Genomic DNA, 27324 nt, shown 5'->3' with positions numbered 1-27324 from the left:
CAATGCATGGCCATGAATTTGGGGGATGTAGCTTCTGAAGGAGCACTGAAGGGATTTGTATGGCTGTTGAGTTCAAATATCAACAATCGCTCTGCAGAATCATCTGCTTACTCCACCTTTGGGTCAGTAACATTGGAGAAAACGTTGGAGGACGAGCCCAAAAGAGAGGGTTGGCGAGAGGAGTCGTAATGACAAGAACTACCTGGCAGTTACTGCTCGCTGCTGTGGCCTGCTGGGGCACTGCTGTCAATGTCAACGAGTGCACGAGCAGAATGCACATTTCATCTGGGCTGAACAAAATGATTGGATGGGCTTATTACAGGCCTGCAACAGCCACAGATTTTTTTTTTTTTTTTTGTCAGAGCTCTTGATTTATTGATTGCTGTCAGGATGTAAAGAGAATTTCAACAAACAGTGCTTCTAAGATACCTAGCATTCTTATGAAAGCTAGCTTTAAATTCTCAGCTTCGTAGATTTAGTGTTTCATAATTTAAGCATGGTTTAAAGAGACTGGTAAGCTGATCACTGATTTACATTAAAATGAAAAGTAATGCAGATTTAAGCAGTCTAATCTGTTAAAACTGTGACTGAGACTGTTGCTGTTGGAAAGGATTTTTAGAGAATGTCAGATCAGGGCGATGAGATGACTGTGAGAGAAATCTGTGGGGACCTGAGGCCTTAACGAGGCTCCACTGTTTGACATCTCCATGCTCCTTCATGTCTGTATCCCTCTGATTGTCTTGTTACTCGTCGGCTCTTTCTGCCTGTATTTAATCTTCATTTATTTTCATTACTGTCTGCTTTCCTCTCTCTCTCTCTCACTCTCTCTCTCTCTCACACACACACACACACACACACACACACACACACACACACACACACACACACACACACACACACACACACACACATTCATTTTCTGACCAAAACAATCAAATTGACTGTTTCAAATCCACTTTGTTGCTTCTAAGTGGTTGACCTTGTCAAAGTTTGGTACTTTTCCACTTGTAGCGTGTGTCTACCAAATGAAAAGTCTGCATGTATACCAACAAGTGCACTAACACACACACGTATACACACACATTGACTCAAAAGACAGCCTGTCATAGTGTTGATGTCTGGCTTCGCCTCTGTAAGCTGTAATCACGTTGGTTGTGTTGTCAACGCTAAGTGTGGCTGAGAGAAGAGAGGACAGATCAAAGAGGAAGGCCAAAGACTAATGCTTCGACACTCTTCCTCTGTTCCTTCTCCATTTCTCCATTAACAGCTCGCCCTCTTCTTACTCTATCTTGACATCCTCTTCTATCGACGCTCTCTGTTGATGTTTGCTGTAACTTGCTCTTAATCTCTTGTTTGTTTGACTCTGCCGCCTTTTGTCTCCCTGGCTTCCTTTAATTTATATTCCACTGGTGTTTAGTAGCTTGGTACGTGACATGCGTCACCGCAGCAAGCTAATAAGTAAAGCCCCAATTCACATTGGAGGAAAAAAGATACTCGCAAAGTGACAACACAAATATTTGTGTCACCTCGTTTCTTCTTGCTCATGAAGTCCCATAACTGTTACTCGCTGTCCCTGCATCCTCCTCCCTTCATTCTTTCTGTTTCTTTCCCTCCACACGTCTTCCATCTGTCTAGTCATCCTCCTTTGCACTTGTTGTCCCTTGATATTTTGCTGTAACTCACACTTAATCTCTTGTTTGTTCATCTCCCTCCCCGGCTGCTTCCGCATCTCCCTTTTGTCCCTGCTGCTTTCCGTCTCCTCTTTATGCCTGCAACTCTGCTATTTGTTGACATCCCCTAACATCTACCTCCTTTCATTGCTGGCTCCTGTCTCCTTTCTCCCTCTGCCTTGTCATCCACCTTTACCTCTCCTCTCCTGATATTCGCTGTAGCTCATATTTAATCTCCTGTTTGTTCATCTGTGTCTCCATCTGTCTCCTTTTCCTTTTCTCATCTTTTCAGTTCCTCTCCTCCCATGCTGTTGCCACTTTTACCCTCAACAACATCCTCTTGATCATCTCATTCCTCCTCAACATCCACTGTTATCCTCGGATTCTTGTTCCTTTTGACATTTACCTCTGATGACACATTTAATCTATGGCTTTGTTTAATCCCTTTGCCTCTCTCGTACCCTCTTTTCATGTTTTTCCCTTTCTTACCATCATCGCTCTGCTCCCTCCTCCCCTCCATCCTGGAGCGATAATCCTTTTCCTCCACCTTATTTACCCATCTTCTTCTTTATCTCCTTCTCCCTCAGGTCTCTGGACCTGACAGGGCCATTGTTTCTGGGCGGAGTTCCCAACGTACCAGACAACTTCCCATTTGGCACCAGGGAGTTTATCGGCTGTATGAAGGAGCTGCACATTGACAACAAGCCGCTGGACTTGGCTGGATTTATTGCTAACAATGGAACGCTCCCCGGTCAGCACTGTTAAGCATACTGCACCCTCCCCCAGCCAACTTGTTTCTGGTCTCTTCATGTATTCCCAAATATACTTGCATACATGAATAGCATGAGCAATGACCCATTTATGATGTCTACAAATGCCATTTGGCCTTATTTTATTTTATTTTTTTAATATATATATAGACAAACTGATACAAATCATTGCAATTAATTGAAGCATCTCTTTAGATGGTGTGTGCTGTAAATCACTTTTTAAATGTTTCCGCATTTAGTACTTTACTACATATAATAAACAATAAAAGACATGAAGACTGGCCACTTCTATTCTTTTTATGACTGAGATATCAGCTTAAGGGAAAAATTAATCTGACATAGTATTTTTCACAAGCTCTTCCACAACAGTGTATTTATGGTGGTAATCTTTGTTGACTGTTATGCACTCATGACCTCATGTTCAGTAGTATTTAAAAATCCAAAATTCTTACAACCATAGTTGGATGCTTTTATAAAGGCAAGTTTGGTCTTAAAACCCAAATACAGTTGGAAAAGTGTGCTTCTGAATATGCACATTGGTAAAGAGTGAGGTGTTAACATCGTAATGTGTAACCTCTGCATTGCATTTCATTTTATGTGTCATGGTGATACATTGTTTGAAATGATGTTTGTCGATGATGCGACTATCTCTTCTGTTGCGTCTTCCAGGCTGCAGCGCCAAGCTGCCTTTCTGCAAGTCCAACCCGTGTCAGAATGGAGGAACGTGCAGAGTGAGCTGGGAGACTTTCTCCTGCGACTGTCCCCTCGGGTACGGAGGAAAGGACTGTAGCCATGGTGAGAGGCTCCATGAGTTTATTTTCATCCTGTGGTCCTAAGTGTTGCTTGTATAACAAAGAGCAACCTTTTACAATATCACACTTATAGTGTTGTGTCAGTTTGATAGACAGTAATTATCAAGAACAAGCAAGACAATGGCTGAGATAATTGGCAGTTTATGTCTTGTGCCAACCATATGAGTTTTAAAAAATTCAGCAAAACAACTCTGACCTTCAATGTCCTTTATTTGTCAGCAGTAATCATACTAATGCCTCATTAATTAGTGAATAATAACTGAAGTTAAAATACTTAACTTAAGGTAACACCTTCTAACTTTTTGTTGTTGTCCACATGTTGTTTAAATGACACAGAAAATATATGGTAAATGGATATAACACTTTTCTAGACTTGTCAACCGCATGAAGTGCTTTGCAGCACATTTAGATTCACCCATTCAAGCACGGTGGCATAGGCTATCATGCAACGTGCCACCTACTCATCAGGAGCTTTGACCATTCACACAAACTCACACCCACGATGGCACAGCATCGGGAGCACTTTGGGGTTCAGTATCTTGCCCAAGGACATGTTGACACAGTAGATGCAGGAGACAGGGAGGGAGCCGACCCTCTGATGAGTGGATGACCGCTCTACCTCCTGAGCCACAGCCGCCTCAAAAGACTGTTGTTTTAATGGGCTACTTCATAATATAATACTTCAGTAGTTGAGATTCAAGTGCTTTGTCATTCATTTAGATTAATCTCTGAGTCTCCACGTCAGCATTTCTTCCCTCTGTTCCAGTACTTATTTCTCATTTTGTGCTGAGCCATCAGCGCTGTGGGCTTTTAGAGCGTGAGTGAGTGTGTAAGTGAAATGTATGTTCATGAATACATGGATGGACTGATGGGTGTGTGTGTGGGCTTCTGTGAGGGTATTGACTGCAGGAAAGAGGGGAAATACTGTACATGATTGACTTCCATTTCAGACTGCACTGGTTTCCAGTCTCTTTGCCAATCTAGTTAAAGGTCCAGTGTGTAACATTGAAGGGGATCTATAGGCAAATATGTCAGAATAGAATATGTCATAATAATGATAATCATCATTATTATTATTATATTAATATTTTCTCAAAACTGCTCCACAGTACACTGAGACTAGTAGTATCATGAAGATTTACTGTATTTGCATGTGAGCTAGTTGCTACACGCTGGTTATCTGTTTTATTTCCTGTCTATAAACCCTGTGTGATTCCATACACACAAGTCGACCTTCTGTGGACCAGGTGGACTCAATATGACAGTTTCACTCTTATATTTATTGACATGTCTTGATTGTGAGCACAGACAGTTGAGCCTTGGGGGAAATCATGTCATGAAAGGCACTTGTGGGATGAAATGAAGCTGTGTTTTTGTGATTTCATTGAAAAATACAAAAATGTCCCATCTTATTTTGTGCTTTTGCACCTGTCAGTATACCACATGAATATCATTATCATCATGGTTGAAAAATCAGTGAGAAGATGTAAAGCTCCATTTGTAACATTTCCTATATGTCCTCCTTTAAGTCGTTCATTGACAGTAGAGAGAGAAAACAGGAAATGATGGGTGAGAGGGAATGACATCCAACAAACACGGACAAGGACCAGGGATGCTGCAGTTCATGGCTGGCACTTTAACCCCAACGTCACCTGTTTACCCATAATTATTTTACTGATTTAGTCCCAGAACAGCAACATCCTAAGACTGTTTGGGATATTGTGGTACCTTATATTCACGCTTTCTCTCACCCTCTGCCTCAGTGATGCCACACCCCCATCGCTTCCTCGGTAACAGCGCCCTCTGGTGGGACCTGAAGAACGACGTTACCATCTCCACGCCCTGGTACCTCGGTCTGGTGTTCAGGACTAGAGCGCGAGAGGGGACATTGCTGCAGGCTCAGGCTGGCCAGTACACTAGCCTGCTGTTCCAGGTGTGCACACACAAGCATACACACACATGCGCACACACATGCTGGCAATATGGGTTTTCATCATATCTGCTTTATTAAATTAATACACAGCTTTTTGTCTCCAATTGCACCAGCCGTTTGTTTTGTACAACAATGTATTATGATAATTGTATATTTGCAAATGAGACCATGGCTGAGATAATGGTTGACATTCAAGTCACACCATGGTCAATGGTGTTTTTTTTTTTTTTTTTTTAAAAAAAAGCACATTTCCATTAAACCTGTTGATTTCTGTCAAACAGGATTTCTGCCAGTGCCTCTCTCTCCCTCTGACTCAGTGTTTCTCAATTGCGGTCCTCGGGCCCCACTGCCCTGCATGTTTTAAATGTTTCCTGCTCCAACACACCTGATTCAAATGAGTGGCTCGTTATCAGGCCACTGCAGAGCTTGATGACGAGCCGATCATTTGAATCAGGTGTGGTGGAGGAGGGAAACATCTAAAACATGCAGGGCAGTGTGGCCCGAGGATCGCAATTAAGAAACACTGCTCTGGTGGTGGTTCTTCTTTTTGGCTCCGCTGGAGAGAATAAACGTAGCAGTATTTATCCGCCTCTGTGTTTCCTTTTACCTGTCTTTCACCATTGCCAGAAGCTTATAAAGATTTAGCTGCATTTATGTCAAAACCTAAATGGCAACACCTTCCTCCTCTTTTCTACCATAAACAATTTGATATTGTGCATTAAATTGGCGCTGCACATTTGAAGCCAAATCTCACCAGGTGTCCCATGATGTAAAATGCTGTGTGGGCTCCTCGCTGTGTTAGCAGCAGTCACAGGATTATACACATGTCTCTTGGTTAATGTGGCTCTATTCAGAGTCTGAATCCACATTATCATCCTCTATATAAGACAAGAATGTCAAAATGCTGGCATTGTCCTTAATATTAATTACAGTTCACATTTCTAATGCTTAATCCAAAGACAGTATTGAATTAGCAGCAACTTGGCAAGAGTGCAGCCAAGACGTTGGAGTTCACACATACACAGACTTGCAGGTTATTTTATTCCTTCACTGTTTCAGTGACTTCTGTTTCTTCACTCTCCCTCTTTTCCCCTCTTTTTGCTGGCGTTTGCCTGTGTGCTTGTATTCCATCCCTCTCAGGTGGTAAACGGTCAGCTGGTGTTCTTGGTGACCCGCAGTTCAACCAGACCGGTGCGTTTGCGGTTGGATCAGGTTCAGGTGGCAGACGGCCGGTGGCACGACCTCCAGCTAGAGCTGCGAGATGTCCGCAGCGGCCGTGAGACACGCTACGTTGCCACGCTTCGGCTCGACTTTGGACTCTATCAGGTAATAGATACAATAAAAAACTTGAAGGGAAGGTTTGGAACTTTTAAGGGCAGCAAATTTAAGTACTCAAAGAAGTAATTCAAATACCGTAAATGCAGTAATTGCACTAATGTGCCTTGCAAGCACACCATCTCAAGCGTGTTTAAATGAATAAGGTTTTCATCATTTCTACTTAACTAAATCAATAAGACTTAATTTCCTTCAACAATTAATTTCCCGGTGTCCCATAATAAATTCACAACCTTAATTGACCATGTCCACTTGGAAATAGGCATTTTTTCCAGCTCTAATTCTTGCATTTGGTTTAATTTGGCTGTTTGAAAGCTACAGATACTCTGATGGACAACAGTTTTAATTCTAATCAGTAGAGAACTCTAATTGGAATTATATAGCATTTAATAGGAATGATAGAAATAAACCCTTAATATGCTCTAATCTAAAACAGCTCCATATACACAAACGTCTTCCTCATTTCCTGCTATGAGCCAGTCCGGTGAAGCAGAACACTGCAAAAGATATTAGTAAATTATCTGCATGACATGAAAGAATTTCATGACTTGAAATGTTCCTGCTGGCCTTCACAGTAGTTTTGTACATGGAGTAATTTATCTGCGCTCAGCATCAGCGGCCATACTTTCAGCTTTCTTCTGTAAGATACGTATGCTGAAATGTTGTAAATGAAATGTTGAGTCACACCATAAATACACACACACACACACACACACACACACACACACACACACACACACACACACACACACACACACACACACGCACACACACACACACACACACACACACACACACACACACACCTTCACGCTGTCTCTTTGGCTTTGTTTAAGCAAAACAACATGTTTTGTTTTCATGTTGATTTAATTCTTAAATCATCTGCCATCAAATTATGTCTTTCATCTTTTTTCTTATAGTTCATCGGGCTTTTCTTCAAAGTGCATCAAGTAACAGCGAGTAAATGATGCAGAAAACATTTTCAAACATGAAATGATTAAACGTCGTAGCTGCCAATTAAACAGTGATTACCTTTGAAATTGTTTGGCATGTGTGCAGCTATTATCAGCCAGATCTCACCCATTTTTGCATCTTCCACTACAGCTAAAACGCTGATAAATGGGGCTCATTGATTTCCTTTTCATGGTTGTTGCAAGTGAAATTGCCTGTCAGTGTTATCAGTTGAGCATTGACCTACTCCACAATGATTGCATGTTATTGTTTTATTTAATAAAGTCAGTCATTCACTCTGCAGTTCTAAAACTGTTTTCATGTTCGCACTCACCTCTCTTCCCATCGACTGACATGAGCACCATCATAACCCGACTTCTCAGTAATGTTGTGGGAAAAGAAAAAAGAGGAGAGTCATAGCATCCAGTTAGCAATCAGACAAAAAGGAAAAATCAATAATGTTTTGTGAAAGGCATTTTTATCTTCTTTCCGTTTAAAAGAGTCTTTCTAGCTTTTATTATTTTCATGGTCAAAAGTGCTGTTTCATTGTTATCTTTACATACAACGTTGTGTCTGATAAACTTCTTCCTTCTCTCTGACTCTCTTTGCCCTTCCTTTTTGCGTCGGTCCCCTTACCTCTCTCCCTTTTTCTCCCCTCATTAGGGAACAGTGATAGTGGGAAATGAGATACATGGTTTGAAGGTGAAACATCTGCATGTGGGAGGAGTGCTGGGCTCTGGAGAGGTTCAAAACGGGATAAGAGGATGCATACAGGTGAAGATGGATGAATTGAATTTTTAATGTTCAGTGATGGATGGTTGGAGGGAAGCTGAGAATATTGACACATAAGACATGGAAATGTGCTAAGAAATGCTGCCAATTTCTTTTTTACCTGTCTGTCTTTCTACAGGGGGTTCGATTGGGTGTACGGCCTGATGCCCCTCCCCTTCCCCGCCCATCCAGAGCTGTCAAAGTAGAGACTGGTTGTAATGTGGGCAACCCCTGCATATCTTCCCCTTGTCCCGCCCACAGCCGCTGTTCTGACCAATGGGAGCGGCACGTCTGTGTCTGCGAGCCTGGTGAGTGAACAGAGAGATGTTTCTGGTGTTGTAGACAACGTTGAAGGTGCTGTCATTGATGAAGGGGTCAGGGTTAGTCATAAGTTGTCATGTTAAATTATGAGACTCTCCAATACCCAGCCAGTTTTAGAGCTTGACTTTGGTCAGGCTTTTATTCCCATTTATGTAATTGCGTAGTGTAATGATACAAACAGAGGAAGGATGCTGCTCAGCTGCAGTGAGAGCAACGACGATGAATGAGGGTAATGAGGTGAAGCGTGTTGAATGTAGCTGTTCGCCTGCAAACTGTGCTAGCTCCTGCAGGTTATGCTTACAGAACACAGGCCACGCTACTTATTGTCCTGTCTGCTTTTCATCACTGTGCTTGAGTGAATTCTGCTGTGCCAGTTCTCATCTAACTGCACCATTGGCATTACGGTACTCTTTGGATAACGATGTTTAAGCTGTGTGAATGACTGTATAAAGCTGGTCTGTGATATCAGTGTGAAAAATAGTGTTCTTTCAGTAATTTTTCCTTTTAAAAACACCTCATTCATGGGGAGTCAGTAAGCAGTGCTGAGATGACAAATTATTGTTAACTGTTAATTTTTAGTCAATCAACAACAGCAAAAAATCCACAACAATTCTGATTCTCAGTTTTCTAGTTTCTTTTATTTATGCAAATTATAATGTGATCAACATTTTTTTCTAATTTTGAGATGTTTTATTGGCCAAACAATTCATCAATTAACATGAAAATAGGAGATTAATTGACAGTACAAAATAATTGTTAATTGCTAGACTGTAAGTCTTATCAAGTAAAAGGCCAATTTTAAGCCTTGGAACAATTTGCATATCTGCTAATCTCTTGCGTCTCATCATGTTTTGACTTTGCCAGTGAATACATTAAATAAGCTGGCCAAGCGACACAGCCAAGAACGATTTTCCACTTCAGTCCTGCAAGTTAAATTGAATGCGTGCTAACCTCTGCGCCAGGAAAGTGGTCCTAATATTTTGCACACTGTGGACGTTTGATGTGAACGAAAGGAGGTGTGTGTTGGGAGAAGGTGAAAGAAGCCAGCTTACTTAGAGAGAGAGAAAAAGGGAATAATTATAGCACGGCCATATCTGCGTAGGTGTCTGCCAATGCTCTAACTGGGTTAAACAGATATTTGGGAATGCATAATGAGTTCTCATCCACCGAGAAAAAAGACTGACTGCAGGCTAACTTCCAAAATCTCCTTAGTCAGGTGAATTTAATGAGGCACAATTAATGTGAAGGAGAAAAAAACCTGATGAAAAGAGATGGAGAGGAGCGGAGAAGTAAAGAAGGAGAGGAGAGAAAGCAGAGAGAGAGAAGTAGTGATGGAAGAAGAGAACAATAGAAAGATGAAAAGAGGCAGAGGAGGAACAGAGAGAGTATTAATGATTAATGAAGAGAAAGAGGCGGGTGAGAGAAATAGTAGAAAATAAACACTAAAAGTTTTGTGGCAAGAGGAAAGAAGTGAAGAAAGAGGGCACAAGAAAGTCAAGTCAAACAGCCTGAAAACACTGGTGACACGTTTGGGAATAGATCCACACACAAGTGGCATATATGCACACAGAAACGCACATGTGTATCATAGATGTGAGAGAAAATTAACATGACAGACGCACACACAGCAGAGGATGAAGAGGGATATTTGATATTTATTTGGAACTTTATTAGCAGCTACTTGTGCAACAGCTGCAGTTCAGTACTACGAGTGTTAATTAAACAGACTAGACCAACCGAGCAGGCATGATTAAAGGAGATGACTTACATTTATGATGAAAGGAGAGATGAGACGAGAGCTTGAATCACAAATTAAGAGAAAAAGACTCACAGACAAGAAAAAGACAAAACCCGGAGAGAGGAAGAGAGAGAGAAAGCGGCCAATCTGTTTTCATATTAGTTTGTCAGTGTATTAATACTTAGAAACAACACAGAGGAAACAATCAAAGATGAGGGCCGCCACCCTCCTGTTGACCATGTGGACTCACTGAATTTTAACAAAACAACATGCCATTTTGTTTAAGTGTTTGGGCCGTGATTGGCCAGCCGCTTTGGTGCCACAAAACACGGAGTAGCAAAATAGGACACGCTTCTATTTTCCAGCTGCAAACAGCAGCACAAGTCAAAGTGTCTCTACTCTCTGTCTGTAGTAAGGCAAAGCTGCAAGCCAACTGTTTCTCTTTTTTATTCGAATGAGAGTCAGTGACTCGCGGTATGCTTCCCTCACAAATCTACGTATGTAAGGTAAGACTACCTCAGCACTAAAGTTGACTTGGTCACACCTCTGTGACCAAACAACCAAACTGAATGTGTCCTACAGCCGTGGGCTGTCTTCTCAGTGTCTACTTACAGATGATAGAGAGAGAAATCAAAGGAAAGTTTTTCAAGAAAGAAAAGTTTGAAAACGAGAGCATGAGATTAAAGCAGAGGTAAAGGGAGCGAAGGGTGCATGGAGGATGTAGTTTGTAAAAGTGAGAGAGCCTCAGGCCTGACAGCATGACGGAGGAAGCGGAGAGGCGCAGCTCTCCCTGTAGCATCCTGCACCAACCCGCAAGCTAATGCTAACACCTTGACTTATTAACATAGAGAATACACACAGAAAGGGTACGCTCACACACACACTGATGCCGTCAGACATATACACAAGCCCACACACACACACACTCTCTCACGCTCACACTGCATATGCACAAACCTCATGTGCATGCACTTATTTACTGTAAACACACGCTGTCTTGCTCTCTCTCTCATTATCATTATCTTTCATCAGCACAATGAGCATTAAAAATGGAGAGTGCTTTATGATGAATGCTGCTTAGAGACAAATCAAATCAAAGTTTAATAAGAGCAGAGAGGGAAAAGAGAAAAGAGAGGTGCATTCTAAATAATTCCCTTTCATGTGTCTGTGTATGTTTGTGTGTGTGCGCGTGTGCTTGCGTTTTGGCCTGGTGCTGAAACGTGCCCGGTGGGTCTCTCAAGGAACTGACAGCACATGTGATTCGTGCAATACAGCCTCCTAGAAAACACTTACACACACATACACACATGCTGAGACAAGGTTCTGCATGACAAAGCACAGAGACATCTGCTCTCATCCCCTCACCGTGTGTGTCTGTGTGCTTCTGAGTAAGTGTACTGTATGTCAGTCTGTGTGTGTATTTCCGTGCCAGTTGCTACAGACTAATTCACTGTGGTGAAAAATTGGATTTAATATGATAAATAACAGCCTCGTTGATTTATGTCTGCTTGGGTTCCCTGAGCCGTTTAAAAACCAACTCAATCACATGTGCAAAACATATGCACAAGGTTCAAGAGCAGGGACGCTCAGAACCGCTTTCGCTGCAATAATGATTCATTTATTAGCGTTTCCTGCTCTTGTTGATATGTTGAAATAGTGATTGAAAACAACAAGTGCCAAATAACCATTTCTGCAGATGGAGTTTGTCAGAAAAGTGCATTATATGAGGCTGTTGTTTTTGAGTGCAGTGTGCAGCTGCAGTACATTAACAGCTCAGATCCTCTGGGAGAAACTAAGAGATTTATGAGTTTCAAGCTGTATTTCCTGCGTTCTGACCCACAGTAGATGCCAGATCCCCAAGGTGCTGAATCAAGGCAAAGTTGTTCCCCATGACAAACGACTCCACACCTAGAATTGTCATTTATTGATCAGGTTTGATATCAAAACTAGAAATGTACTGGTATTTGGCACTGTTGTATGGCTATATGAGTGGTATGTTGGATATACAGCATCTGGCATGGTATTTTTTCTTTTTTTTAATCTGCTTTACCTGCTCGTATGGTTACTCAGTGTACACTGGCACAGATGAAGTTTCTTTTCTTTTCTTTTACTCTAACTTATTGAGTAAGGGTTGAGAAAGATTTTCAAATTGGAGGTCTCTGAAGCCTGGTCAGACTTTGAACATGTTGTCGATATAAGATAGAAAGTAGAATTCTTTTTCATGTTTGAGATACAAAATATTTACAGTGAAACTCAATCACACTGTCTGGTCAATATCTGTGATTTAAACACCAAAACAGCCCAGTTATTTCAACAAACCGACATTTACTTCTGGTCTCAACCAAGTTTAACACAATAGTGTTTCAAGAGAAGAATGACAGCATTGGTTGTCTCAGCCAGTGCCACATTTGACATATTTTTACGTTCAAATGACAAAGTCCTCTACCAGCCATAGTAATTATGACAGAGTCTGCGTTAGGGAAGAGGTCAGAGTGGGGTGGTCACCAAAACATTAGACTTTAACAAGGAAGACCATTCCTGTTTCTTATTTCTCATGACCTATTTAGCAGCTCAGTGTTCCAATTTCTTCACCATCTAGTAGCTAGCTTTGCTTTGGTGCTGGGCGGGTAGCGTCCAATGGGTTTATTAGCGCGTTTTTCCTGAGAACAGCTGCCTGCTGCTGCTGCAGACAAGGTTGATTAAAGCTGTGAGGCTGAATCATACTTTAAATGTGGTGTAAAACCAAAACAATGATGGGAAAAAAGGCCAATAAGCTCTACAGAACTGCATAGCTGGATAATAGTTTTCTGTGGTTCATCACTGAGAGGCCGCTTCCACAATAACAGTCACAGCATTCACTGCTGTTGCGCTGTTTTCCTGCTATTTTATACGGGATATATCTGACATGCACAATCTTTCTACTGTCAGAAAGGAATATAGTTGGATACACAGAGGATGAATGGATGGTTCAGGGAGCAGATGACTCATCTTTCTTTTCCTGATTGTAGTCTGGTTCAGAAGTCAAGCTGATGCTTTTTTACGACAGAGTGTCTAAAGCTAAAGCTGGGGGCCACCCTGGGTGTGTGTTCAACTCCAGAAGGCGCACTTTTCAGAAGAAAAGTTCCTGGACCCTGACTGTGAAAGTCAAACATGTACACACACACACAAATACACAATTTACAATTCTTTGTTCTTACAGCCTGAAGCCTCCCTCTCTCTCTTTTTCTCTTTTTCTCATATTGTTGTGACAAGGCCAGTGTCATTATAAGTGTCTGAAAACAGCCAAGGCTGCCGTCGCCTCTCTCTTTCAGTTGCCATGGTGAAAGTGTAAAGATGTATAGGTCTGATAGAAGATGATTGTGTATGTGCGCCTGTGTATGTATGTGTGTATGTGCATGCATGAAGAGCAGACCTGGAGAACAAGAGAGTTGGAGATGGAGAGTCGGGGATCATGAGAAAATGAATAAGAGACGGAGCGCTGCCACTGTTTGTGTGATTGTGATCATGTAATCATACCTGTGTGACTTTGTTTGTGCGTGAAAAGAAATTGTGAAATGAATACTTGGAAACTGAACAGTAGCTGAGATTATCTTTACCCTTTTGTTTGTATAATTCCTGAAATATTTCCAAGCAAGAGGAGGAGGAGAGAGAAAGGTAGATGAAATGAAAAAAAAAAAAAAAACTGTGTGTGAAGGTTTGAGAAGGGGAAAAAATCAAGGCCAGGGTGTATTTTTTGGAAAATTACAGTGTATGGAGCTGTGTAGTTTCGCAAAGAATGGACTAAGCTGAGGAGAGAGATGGAGTTTTAAAGAAAAGGAGTCATTTGAGACCTATTGTGTGTCTAAAGCAGCAGCCAAGGCCACAGGCTTGAAAAGCAGTGTGGCTTCTGTATTTTCTATAGAGAACACATGAAAGCAGACCTCACATATATTTGTCAGCTCCAAAGGGAGGTATGCAGACTTCAACAAGCTGCAAACACACTTCAGTCACACTTCAATCTATAGAGACATCCTTCTTCTCAATGCTGTTAAATTAAAAAGGCGGCCTGGAAGCAGAATGCGCTCCCTGAAGGAGGGGGAGGTGATTGCATGTGAGGCAGAGGTTTGTGCTGGTCAGAACGTCAGAGCGATCAGTGGGCAGAATACCATGTCTTATTGAATGTTTTCTCATGTCACTTGATGGTAGTTTTCATATGAATGTTTATTAATGAGTTTTTTGTCTGAGAGCAGCTGTGAGGCTTTTAAGCACACAAATTCAAATCTGTATTGTGCTTTTCTGACACATGCTGAACATAAACCATACATTTTCATCCCTTTGCATGAAACTGAACATCGCAGAAAAACGCAAAAAAAAAAATCACTTAAGACAGCTGATGTGTCCAGAAAGCTTTGAATTCCCATTTTTATGTGACCTTTTTTACAATAAAATGCAATGATGTGCAGTGATTAAAACACGTCTCTCAAAGTCTTAGAAGAACATGAAATTGAATCGAATTTTCCAATACATGTAAGAGTAAGGACAGAGGCGCAGTTTTAGTCTCAAGCTTTTGGTTTCACTTTAAATGCACATTTTTTAGCTGTTGTTTCTGACTTCCTGATGATGATAAGTCCTTGTTTTTGATGTTCTGTAATGTGGTCAAAATCAGTTTAAAGATCTTTCTGGCATGTTTTACAACATTTAAAGCAACAAATACCATCAAACCCAAAATCAGCCGTATTATAAGGAGTTGCTGTTACTAAATTATTATTAGTACTCTTTCCCTCACAACTAGTGTGAACGTGATTTTATTGGATTTATTGCTTTTATTTCCACCCTGACATGAAAGTGGGGACTTATACTGCAGCTAAGTCCCATAATATTTTAATCCAACCATTAATACAAGTACATTAAAGACTAAGTACAACAATTATGTTCTTTCTAAATGAAAAGCAGGTCTGGGTGAAAGGCCTTTATTTGTGCTAAATACACCCTAAAGTGTGTGTGAAGCACTCTGCTTTAGTCATTAGATTAAACAGGGGTTTTATGTGCTGGCCTGTATTACCATATAAGAGGCTGGTGTGTTTGTGTGGAGTGTCGGGGGATTGCATTGAAGTGTATGACGGCTTCGTTCACCGTGCTGCACCGGCGCACACTGAAGTGTACAGCGGTAATTTGTGTGTTGTACGTTGTTGTGGTGAAGTGACTCATTGAAGTGTGCTGTCTTTGCTTGTATTGAGGCAAATTTCTGTACGATTATGGTTGAGAGGTGTTGAAACATTTTCTCCAATGACTTCACATTTGTCAAATCAGTTTTTTCTTGCCTGTACCTGATTTTGCTCCTATCAGTGGGGCACAAAACTAGCACCGGCCACCAGCCGAGTGCTGGTAAAATATGAAAGTGGCTGGTAGATATACTTCACTCACGAGCCAAAAAACAGTGGCAACTAAGTGAGTGGCTGGTAAAATTTTTAAATTTAAAGGGAGACAGGAAAACGTTTCATGCTCTACCTGCCGCAGGTGAACTTGGCTAGCTTTCCACCACAGCTCAGTGGAAAGCTAGCCAAGCTTTTCCCTTGTGTCCATTGCTCTTGTTTTGGCGTTAGTTCTGTTTATTTCAGGTCATTTAGGTTTGCAAATAGAGACAGACTGAAACTCAGGTGAACCTTTGAGTTCCTTTGTTCTTAGACTGCTGGTCTCTTTTGTGTAGCTCACTATGTTAAGTGTAATGTTTCTGAAAAGAAATGAATGACTGTGTTTTTTGTTTTTTTGTTTTTTTTATTCCTTTTATAGAGCAATGGTGGTAATTTGCATTCAAAGGAAGCGCTGCTTTGTGTGTCAGTGCATGACAGCGTTGTAATGCTTGGTTTTGCTTGTTTTTCAGTGGTTCGCCCAGCCGGACTGAGTCAGGAGAGTGACGTTTGAGATAATGACTGTTTGATGTTTCAAAAGTGTACTTGTGAACTGACAGGTTATTATCTCTGCCACGTGGATGGGAAACAGAGGCGTGTTCTGCATATTCAGATTTGTTTTTGTGCTCTTAGTTCATGATTGTACATGCAAGAGAAGTTCTTCACGTACACAGTGACTGCCTGTGTCCTCTTGTTTTGTCATCTTTTCTGTCTGATTATTTACATTTTCAAATGCAATATTTCCATCGGTAAAAGACTAGACCATCTTGACTTTAGTCCTCAGATAGGACATGTTGCTAATATTTAACCAAAAACAAAACCAACCTGTCTTTAACCTCAGGTGGAGTCCTGACATTTTTATGTCCAACCATCCACTCAGACCTCTTCCCTAACTTCTGTGCATTACAGTTAGGGGTGGGCGATATGACTTCTTTCTAAATAGGAATGAAAATGAGGTCTTGGGCTACATGTGTTTTGAGAGGAGTAGCGTGCCCCATAATTAGTACATGTAATGTGATTAATTCTCAGAGTTGGACAAGGGGTAGGATTAGGCATCTGAACAGCATTTATTTGGCTGAAAACCCAAAGTATATTATATAAGTACAACAGTCAGTGTACCACAGGGCATGTCTAACAAGTACATTAACATCCAGCAGCAACAGACACACATACTGACACGGCACACAGCAGAGGGGCTAGCAAAACCAGCTGAGCTTCAGTTTTGTAGTGAATCCCGCTTTGTATTGGCTGTCAAAGCAGTCTGAAGTAAAATGATTAGCACACACATATAGCTTAAGAGTTTCCCACTTCACCATCACGTCGGATGGTGAGAGTAGATTGTTGGGTCTTGCCGCCAAGAGAGAAATAGGCCTATGTTGCTTATACGGTTACCTTTATAGTGAGGGAAATAGTAGTTACTGGATGCAACTCCAGTTCTGTGAGTACATATGCAGCCCTCTACCTGCATGTTATTGCAGCCGCAGTAAAGCATGTTACTTTTTGTATGCTAAAACATTTGTCACAGTAAGGATGGTATTGCAAAGTTCAAGTTGTGGCAGAATGTGGCGATGGTGCCGAAGCTGGTATACCACCATGTCACACTTCCTGGATTGGACATTGAACACTGTACACTGCACTGAACATAACACATGCAGCAATTAATGTAATTTGCAAGCAAATTTGTTCTAAATAAACATATTTTGTTGGGTCGTATAATTTGATGTTTGTATTTGACTTGTAGGATAGCAGTGGTTGCCCAAATCCTGGTACAAGTACCTGATGCACCGTGAAGTAAATCAATCTCTCTCTCTCTCTCTCTCTCTCTCTCTCTCTCTCTCTCTCTCTCTCTCTCTCTCAGGTTACTATGGGCGAGGCTGCACTGATGCTTGCCATCTGAATCCGTGTGAAAATGAGGCTCAGTGCCACAGGAAGCCCAGCTCTTCCCATGGATACATCTGTGACTGTGGAGACAACCACTATGGGCAGTACTGCCAACACAGGTATGCCAACACACACACACACACACACACACACACACACAAGTGACTCAACATTTGAACTGCAGTTTACCTGTGAAATGCCAACATGGTCTAAAGCTCTTTGATTCTGCCCGTAGCCCAGCTAAGCTCTGTTCAAGTGTGTGTGTGTGTGTGTGTGTGTGTGTGTGTGTGCGTGCGTTCGCGTGCGTGCATGTTTGTGTATTGTTGTGCCACATCTCCAGCCTTGCATGTAATCCACTGGGGAGTGAGTGTAGACTTAACCTAATAACGTTTGTGTGTGATAAACTGTGTGAAGAGAGCGTGACCCTGACCTTACCCCTTCCTTCCTTCCTGCCTGTGTAATCCACACAGCTTTAAATTTATCTCATGATCTGGTGTGTGTGTGTGTGTGTGTGCGTGTGCGTGTGCGCGCGTGTGTGTGTGTGTGTGTGTGTGTGTGTATGTGTGTGTGTGTGTGTGTGTGTGTGTCTCATCTTTGATCTAGTTGGTGTGTTTTTCTCAAAGACACATTGTTGGCTACTGATGAATTATTCTCTATAGTAGAGGTCTCTCTTATGTTCCCCGATGTCTCTCTCTCCCTCTCTCTCTCTCTCTCTCTCTCTCCAGCAAAATTGTAACTAACTCACATTATTCAATTAGTTGATCAAAACAAAGATAGTGATATTGATAATGGATCAATTGTCCTTTTTCTTCGTTTTTCTTTTTTTTGAGTAAAAGTACCAAAAGCTTCGAGCTGTGGCCAAATTTTGTCCTTATAATTTTTTGTCCTGACAGAGAAAGTGCTTTTAAGACATCAGTTTGTGCTCTGGCTATTTTTCTTTAGACCCTTTATAAACTGAGCCTGTTTCAGAGCACAGGCAGCACAGCTTCCTGCTAGCACCCAGTCTTTGTTTCTATGCTCCTCATTCCCCAGTTATAATTAGACTCTGGATGCGGTTGTCCTGCCCTTTAAGCCCTTAAAGCAGCCGAAAAATACACAGCAGGGAGAGACGCTTCATTTGGAAAAGAGATTCTATTGAGAGATGTAATAAAGAAAATCTCTGGAGAAATAGAGCCAGTCCTGATATTCTATTAAGATCACTGATAGCTAAATTCTCTCTCCTAAATTCCCCGTAAGGAGAGATAACGAGATGCACACAAGAATCTGCATCAACTGTGAGAAGCGTTCGTCTCCACCGTGAACCATTAGACGCTGAGACGCGAAGGAGAGCACATAAAGTGAAATGTGAGCAAAGAGAAGGAAAGTGACGCGTGCAATAAACCAGACAGTGATAAAATCTGTTTAGCAGTTTTTGAGAGCAGTCGAAATCCCACACTGATTTTGAAATGAATGAGCTAAAGGTGCTTTTGCCTAAATGTCAATGGTCACCATCTATCACTGAGCACGTGCTGAAGTGTTTCCCACAGTTCACGTTGTTTTAACTCATGTCTGCCCTGACCTCAGACTCCTTCACTCGGTTTCTGTTGGGTCTCTCCCTTCACCTCTCAGCATCAATATTGTCTCTTAGGGTGATTCCTCTCTTTGCTTCCATCTCTGTTTCTCACTGACTGTCTCTCCCTTTTGCTTTCATCTCTGTTGCCAACTCATGAGTTAGTTTGCCATTAGAGGGAAAGATGATTCCTTTGAAGAACGAATAAAAGTTTTTGACATGCTGTGTTGCTCTGGTGCTCACTTGTGTTACTGATTGTGTGTGCGTGCGTGTAGAATTGATCACCAGTGTCCCAGGGGTTGGTGGGGATCTCCGACCTGTGGACCATGTCACTGTGACCCCAATAAAGGCTTCGACCCCAACTGTAATAAGACCAGCGGACACTGTCACTGCAAGGTAACCAGGAAACACACACACACACACACACACACACACACACACACACACACACACACACACACACACACACACACACACTACAAGTTTCAAGCGTCTGTAAAGCATCAAATGTAGATTTTTCTTTTTTATTTAGTTAACTAGTATTAACTAGTTATGTGTCATATTATTGAGCTGTCATGCAGTTAGTGGTCAGAGCTCTCTTGCTCTGCAGCTGCTGGTGTAATGGAGATTTTTTCTGTCATCACATCGAACACTAATGCTGTTAGGATTAGACTTACGTTGTGTAACTCTATAGATCACTTAGGCTTTGGTTGAACCAGACGCACAGTAATCGTCTCACAGTGTGATGTCTGACAGGCTAAGCCAGACATATGAACTACATCCACCATGATACGATGATCATTCACATTTCTGCCATGTATGAATGTGTGAGTGTGTGTATTGATATGTTTATGTGTATCCGGCATGGTTAACCCTGTGTTATCCTGTCCTTAAGCTGATCTTTTGACCTTAATCTTTAATCTCTGTTACTGCCCTTGAACAAAGCACCTTACCACATGTTGTCCTGAGCCCTTTGGCTTCTTCTTCCTCATTTTCTCTTTTCTGCTCGACTTGCTGGCAATGTAGCAGTGGTTTCATTTAGCCTTCGTACAGTCCATCCAGATCAAGACTGACACACAAGACTTTGTGTCAGATATTGCAGGGTACATCTTTCTGCACAGTGAGGAATCTTTTCAGTGCACTTCAATTAAACTGTTCTATTCTTTTTGAGATGCAATGATAAGCACATCATAATTAAAGTAACTGATGAGCCCACATTTATCAAAATGGAAAACACATTTTTGAATGGAGGGGGTCTTGAAAGAATTAAACAGTGGTGCTCTACTATCATTCTTCTTCCAAAATGCAGTATTAAATACATCATGCAAGTTGTGCACACTGTATCACTTTAATTTGCTTTCCTTTGTCTGAAGCCCTTTTACACATCATGCATGCATTGTTAGTCTTGTATTCACACCTCTGTCATACCCGTGTCCCCTTTTATGCCATTGTATAAATCTTGCCCTAATGCATGTGATGATGTAATCGCTGACACTGTTCTTGGCGCCGTGACATTTTACATTCGTCTGACTGAGTTTGATCTGCGTGCCTACTCATGCACACCCTCTGCATGTGTGTGTATTCAGGAGTTTCACTACCATCCGCGGGGCTCTGACACCTGCCTGCCATGTGACTGCTACCCGGTGGGTTCCTTCTCACGTTCATGTGACCCAGAGACAGGCCAGTGCCAGTGCAGGCCTGGCGTGATTGGTCGCCAGTGCAACACGTGTGACAACCCCTTCGCCGAGGTCACAAATTCAGGCTGCGAAGGTGAGAATGCTTATTTCATTTGTTTCAGACATTTTGATCAGACTTTTGGAAATCATGTATGTCCTTGTTGTATGACAAAATTACTGCGGTTTACCCAGCAGACACTGCAGACTGGATTTAAAGAAACACTTGAAAAAGCAGGCGTCTCACTGCCATGTTATTTCCAAAATAGCAGCATATTTGTTAAAGACTGAGTCACAGAATCATTTGTGGGATATGACTTTTTCTACCAAATACTTAATATTGATGGAAAACTGTGCTGCTATCTTGCAGCTCCTTTGTGGTTCCATGACAAGAAGAACCAAAATATTGACAGAGATTGTCCGCTTTGCAGCAGTAGTTGTCAAAGCTTGAATTCATGTTAAAGCTTTGTCTGTGCTGTTCCCCAACATTAGCCAAAATGACTTGTTACCTGCTGGCTTTCTTGCTTTGCTTTCATAAACTGTGGCTTGTGTAATTTTCAAAATGGATTTAAAGCCAGTATTCAAACTCAAGTTATCCATAGAGACAAACAGATATGAATGAAAATGATGAGGTACTACTTAGCTTTAACTGTATTTAATCACAAATGCGTAATCATAGGTTCTTATTTTCTTGTGTTCTGTCATTCAAAATGGTCATATTCGTCAAACTTGTTTCCAAGTGTAAAATAACAAGGAAACCGGTAATTATATTCATCTTCGTTATAACATCTCTCGTCATCTTTTTTCTCTTCTGTGCAGCATTGTCGCTTTCAAGTTTCCTTTCTGTTCTTACTTTCCTTAATTTGTAGCTTCTGTTTTCTTGTCTCACACTCACACATTTTCATTTTCTTCTCTGCAAGTCAAAAGAAAAACATTTCCACATGTTAGTGACTTGTTCTCGTGATTTTAATTGAATAGTTTATCAAATTGATTTCAAATGATGTTTTGTCTCTGCAGTCATTTATGATGGTTGTCCAAAGACCATCACTCAGGGGATCTGGTGGCCTCGGACCAAGTTCAGCCTGCCTGCCGCTGTGCCCTGCCCCAAAGGCTCCGTCGGTCCGTACACTCACACACACAACATGAGGGCATTCAAACGCATGGAGCCTGATGTCAGTTTTAGCCTTCAGTTTAATTATTTAATTGTTGAATGGCATGTCCTCTCCTCCTTACAGGTGCAGCCATCAGACACTGTGATGTAGAGAGAGGATGGCTGGAGCCAGACCTTTACAACTGCACCTCACCTCCATTTGTGGAGCTAAATGCTGCTGTATGTAGAGTATTACAAAAGTGCTGAGTCATGGCCAGATCTGAGACGTACCCCTCAATTATAGAAAGCCATAGAACTGAATTAAACCATCAGTAACTGAACCAGTCCAGAAAAAGTGCTTGACCACCTGTTTGTTGATAAGTGCTTTCAGTTTGTTTGTTTGTATTGTGACAAATGACCTTTTAGTGTTTGCATGCAGATATTTTATATGTATCAGCATCTACAGGTACAATACAAAACAATGCCTCAATACCTTTGTAGACATTAAGAAGTTGCCTGATTTTTTCATCTTTTGTTGGTGCCTTATGTTTAGCTTGATTCTCTGGAGCGTAATGAGACAGAGCTGAACACCATCATGGAGAAGAAACTCGCTCACCAGCTCCGTGACGTCACCGAAGCGACGGCCCGACTCTACGGAAATGACTTACAGATCGCAGAACGACTGCTGTCCCGCCTCCTGACCTTCGAGACCCAACAGAGCGGCTTCGGACTCACGGCTACTCAGGACGCACATTTCAATGAGGTAAAAAGAAGAACACTCTGCTGCCCAGCTGACGTTGTTTCTATTTGTCAGCGGAAGGATGAGAGCGGCGAGCAGTGGGGCAGGTGTACAGCCAAAGCCTTTAGACTTTCTTGCAGTGGCATTTAAACCACAAATATTGGTGAGAGGTAAGTTGAAATGATGTCCATAGTACAGCTTATGAGCGAGCTGTGAAAGGTTGTTTGAATGAGAGGAGAGGTACTGATGTGTGATACCGCTAATCAGTTTGTGTGTGTGAAAATCTGAAGACGTTAGGAAAGTCATCACTGCCACTGTTCCATCCAACCAAGACAAGTGAAGCCAACACGCTGAGAACAATTTATGAATATTAGTTTATGAAGAGCCTCTCCAACTGCAGTAACTGTCAGTTTTGTGAGTTTGATATTCTGCCATCACAAATGGATGTTTTAGTAAAATGTTAATAAAACGTTGAAGTTGCATGAATGACTGAACCAGGCTTCAGCGTTCTGCCACTGCTAGCAGCAACCACATATCAGCACAGAATCTGCCAGAAGACACAAGATAGCTGCTGTTATTTAAAACAGTCAGTATGATTGATACACCGGGCCGTTATGGGGAACACACCCAGAGACGAGGTAGCACTAGTAGAACCAGATGTCTTTATTCTGGAATGGGAGGTCACGTTGCTATGGCGATGCAGTGACAGCAGCGTATGAAATATTGCAGCATGTCATCCCCCCACGTTAACTGACAGAGTCTCATTTTACCTGCTAGCACGCCGGAGCTGACACAGGAACATTTGAGCACGTTGGCGTTTTGACATGCAGTAAAGGCGCCAACAGGCATCATATAATTTTGCTATAAATATTAACTTATACATCAAATTTGGCTGTCAAGAAATGAGTTGTCCATAAATCACAAAACCCCTGTCTTTCCTTTTTAAACATTTCAATTTACTGGGTGGTGTGACAGTAATTGACAAATTGCATGTCAATGTGGAAACAGTGAGGTGGAATTGATCCCCGCAGGCTGACGATAGTTTTCATATAGTCACTCGTGAGGATTTTAATATTAAATGTATAGTCGGCTAACTTTTCTCCCTCTCATTGAAACACACATTGTTACAAATTACTAAGATAAACAGCTTTTTACTGTCTTCAGAATTACCAGAAGTAGTAGTGGTACACTAATCTTTGTAGTATTATTGTAGAAGTAATAGTATTTGTACCAGAAATAAGGAATTTCCACAGTGCTGAATAGTAATCTCACACTACCTGACATTTTAATTCATGAGTTCATTCGAGCTTGTTTATGCATCCAGAAGGTGATTTATTCATATTCAACAGGAGCCTTGATGGGCAGTTAAAAAGCATTTTTTTGCTCTCGTTTTCCTGCAGCTGACACAGGAAAACATTCAGTAATTTACAGTGACAGCTGTGGCAGAAGTAGCCACACCCTGCAGTGCTGACAGACTCAGTCATTGATAATGTTACACAGCTAATAACGAGTTGCTATAGAAACTGAGTGGTGGTGGTAGCAACGTCTGCATTCATCAGCGGAACAATGTCATCTGTGTGTTTTAAATATTCAGTTTCATTAATGCACGCTCACATTTTATTACAAATCTCCAAGAATCAAAGGCAGCTTTTTAAATGTGCCTGCATTAATACTTCCAGCGACCATCAAAGTGTTTCCCTAATGGTTCTTCATAAGGAGGAAGAACTCTAGTTTATGCCATAAGCTAGTGTATTATATATAAGATATAATGTAGTCGTCGTGATATATCATCTGTGCTGTAAATTGGCTCAAAGGGAGAAGAGTGCTCCTTTCCCTGTGAGATGAACAATAAAATGGAGCACTCATGTTTATCTGATTTAATACACACTTGTTGCACATGCTGAATTCCCAGACACACACTGTAGCTCCAGTTACGACACTGTGAACAAAAGAGAGAGGATGCCAGCTCACTGTAGGATGTGTTGATTGTTTCAGCATGTCATCGTGTGTGTGTTTCTTTAACTGGAGTACTCCCTCTTCTTACAAAGGGGATGGGTCATTAGATAAAAACTAATTTATAACCAAATTAGTTTCTGTTTAGTAACCACTCATTAATAACCAATCTTAAATGAACATTTTGTACATAGCTTCATGTGATCAATACATTATTTTTGGCTAACAAGGGCAGTTGCTATAGCAACACAGCGGTAGCATTAATGACATCCTATAGTGAGTGAACTTTTTCCTGTCTGACAATCATTAAACCACTTCACCTGACAGTAAATCAGAAGTGTGGCCCTTAGGATCTAACATTTATTGAACTGGTTCACAGTGGCATGAAGCAGCTGCACGTTCCCAAAATAGAACAGAAATTATTTTTATTGTCATCTTGCAGTTTCCGGAGTCAAAACCTCAACTGGCCTCACTTGTAACCTTAACCTCTGACTTTCAAACAGTCAGACAGCCTACGTTTCATCATCTTGAGTTAATGATGGGGCTGTGGTTTACCCAGGCAGCACACATATATGTGTGTGCGCGTGTGTGTGTGTGTGTGTGTGTGTGTGTGCGTGTGTGTGTGTGTGTGTGTGTGTGTGTGTGTGTGTGTGATAATACTTGACATATCACTTTAAACAGCATCTATTAGTCCAGGCGAACAGGTAATGTAGAACAGGGTTTCTATAGTAACTCAGCGGTGGTAAGAGAGCCCTGTGGATGCAGGAGAAACAGAGAGGCAGGGAGGAAGGTGTTCTCACATCAGGAATATAGCAATGAATGAGTGAGGAGTGGAGGAAGATGGAAACCTTTCATGTTCAAGCTGTGATACTAGCGTACCTCCACATAGAGCTCATGTCCCATCCAGTACGTGGTAAAAATGTGCCAAATGTGTTTTGAAATGAGGCAGAGAACTTCAGATATTGTACGCTCTCTAACAGTCATTAAGACATCTGGAAGTCCTTATGGGACAATATTCTGCACGATGTTCTGAACAGGTGGTCATTGTTTCTCACAGACAGATCGTAGCAGCATAAATGAAGTGTGGTGAGACTAAACAAAAATCTGATGTGATAAAAATAATTTGTTCCAAATAGTTGGGCTCTGACAACATGCTGCTGTTTGAGTGGCACATATAATCTGTTTGTTGAAGTGATTGAAGTAGCATTATGCTCCCGCCTGTCATCCGTGCTGCCTCTCCTTCAGCCTTTGTGTGCCCTGTGCCTCCTTTTCTTTCTGTAATCCTATCATCTGCTGCCTCTGTAAAATCTCTTTCCTTTTGTTAGTCTTCATCGTTTTTCACCCTTTTTCTCTGCCATAGATAAATATGGGCCATATGAGCTCTTGAGTGTGCAGCCTGCTTGGGTTTAAAGCCTAAGATCCACCTTAACACTTTTCATTGAGAAACGTTGGCTTATTTTCAAAGCATAAACTGAAACTCAGCTGGGCATGTTCAGTGTGTTTTTTAAGAACAAAGGAAGCATGGATGCATGTTTGTTTGGAAAACTATTCATAACAGTGTTCAAGTTGTTCAAGCACCCTTCACTATACACAATATAAATACATATATACTGTATTTTCATATTTACTGTACTGCAACATTTGCCACAGTGGCTCCTAATTAGGAATCAGCGGGTGAGACAGCCTTGACATTGTTCATAATAAATCACTACTGAGATCATCAAAAGTGGAAAGACCAGAACATTTCATTCCTAATATAATATGATTCACCAAAACATAACATAATTTTAAGGAAAAGAACGATTATGGAACAGATCAGAACAAAATTTTAGATTGGATTGGTGTCTCAGATCCAAGTTTATGTTTGCGCCTGATGTGATTCCACTAAATCACTTTAGTACTTAGCTCTGCCTCCAACAATCACATTTCACATTTTCCATCTCATCACAACAGTCTTTTAGTTTCTTTCTCTTGTCCACCTTTCTCTCTGCTCGCTGCATTTCTGAGCCAAGCATACATTCCTTTCTGGAGCTTCCTCTCACTTTCTCTTTAATATCTCCCTTTCCTCTTGCCACTTACTTATCCACAGTGCCTGTTTCTGATTCCTCTCGCTCTGCGTCCTCTCCCTCTACAGTTCACTATGTTCTCCCTCATACTGCAATATATATTCTTTTCCTTGTTTGTCTGAAGGTTTTCTTGTATATTGTTCCCCCAGAGCTTTATGTGAGATTGCAGTGCTTTATTGGGTTTGGTGCAGTCAGACTGCAGCGGATCATGTTGAGCACTTTTCTCCTCTCTGTCTCTCTCTCTCTGTCTCTCTCTCTCTGTCTCTCTGTCTCTCCCTGTCTCTCTCCCTGTCTCTGATATTACTCTTTGTTCAGAATGTTTTGCAAGACTGTGCAGTCTTTACTATCTATAGGCCTTCATAGAGAGTCACAAATACTCCATGAGAAGCATGGTAATGAGGTGCTGTGCCCAAATGGCCACATGATCATGGGAGAACTTGTAATAATTGGGCTCAAGACTTGTTCTGATGTTATTTCTTGGGTCTGTTTACAATTTTTCACCATGTTCTTGTGGGGTTCCAGTCACAGCAGGCTGACAAAAGGCTTTACAATGAGGCCTGCATCAGATTTCTTCTCTCCTCAACCAGAGTCTGTAACAATCTTGAGTTCTGTCTTTTCTCAAAGTCCTGCTTTTAGGCTTTACTACTGCAGTGCATCATCAGTCATTCGGGCTCTCTATCAAGTT

At 41.4% G+C, this 27324-nt stretch overlaps 1 protein-coding gene across 2 annotated transcripts in view; it reads left to right on the top strand.

Moving 5' to 3' along the window:
- celsr3 (cadherin, EGF LAG seven-pass G-type receptor 3) overlaps positions 1 to 27324 on the top strand; it is a 103028-nt gene that overhangs the window by 55029 nt on the left and 20675 nt on the right. For both annotated transcript variants that reach the window (XM_070969591.1, XM_070969590.1), the window contains 12 exons: positions 2258 to 2421; positions 3110 to 3235; positions 5016 to 5185; positions 6326 to 6511; positions 8135 to 8245; positions 8382 to 8550; positions 17547 to 17688; positions 19394 to 19514; positions 20705 to 20888; positions 21809 to 21910; positions 22027 to 22121; positions 22435 to 22644. In XM_070969591.1, the coding sequence (XP_070825692.1) occupies positions 2258 to 2421; positions 3110 to 3235; positions 5016 to 5185; positions 6326 to 6511; positions 8135 to 8245; positions 8382 to 8550; positions 17547 to 17688; positions 19394 to 19514; positions 20705 to 20888; positions 21809 to 21910; positions 22027 to 22121; positions 22435 to 22644 (1780 nt within the window). The remainder of the gene's footprint in view (positions 1 to 2257; positions 2422 to 3109; positions 3236 to 5015; positions 5186 to 6325; positions 6512 to 8134; positions 8246 to 8381; positions 8551 to 17546; positions 17689 to 19393; positions 19515 to 20704; positions 20889 to 21808; positions 21911 to 22026; positions 22122 to 22434; positions 22645 to 27324) is intronic.

The sequence above is a fragment of the Chaetodon trifascialis genome, chromosome 8 (assembly GCF_039877785.1).
Source record: "Chaetodon trifascialis isolate fChaTrf1 chromosome 8, fChaTrf1.hap1, whole genome shotgun sequence".
Taxonomy (NCBI): Eukaryota; Metazoa; Chordata; class Actinopteri; order Chaetodontiformes; family Chaetodontidae; genus Chaetodon; species Chaetodon trifascialis.
This window is presented reverse-complemented; position numbering and strand designations above follow the sequence as displayed.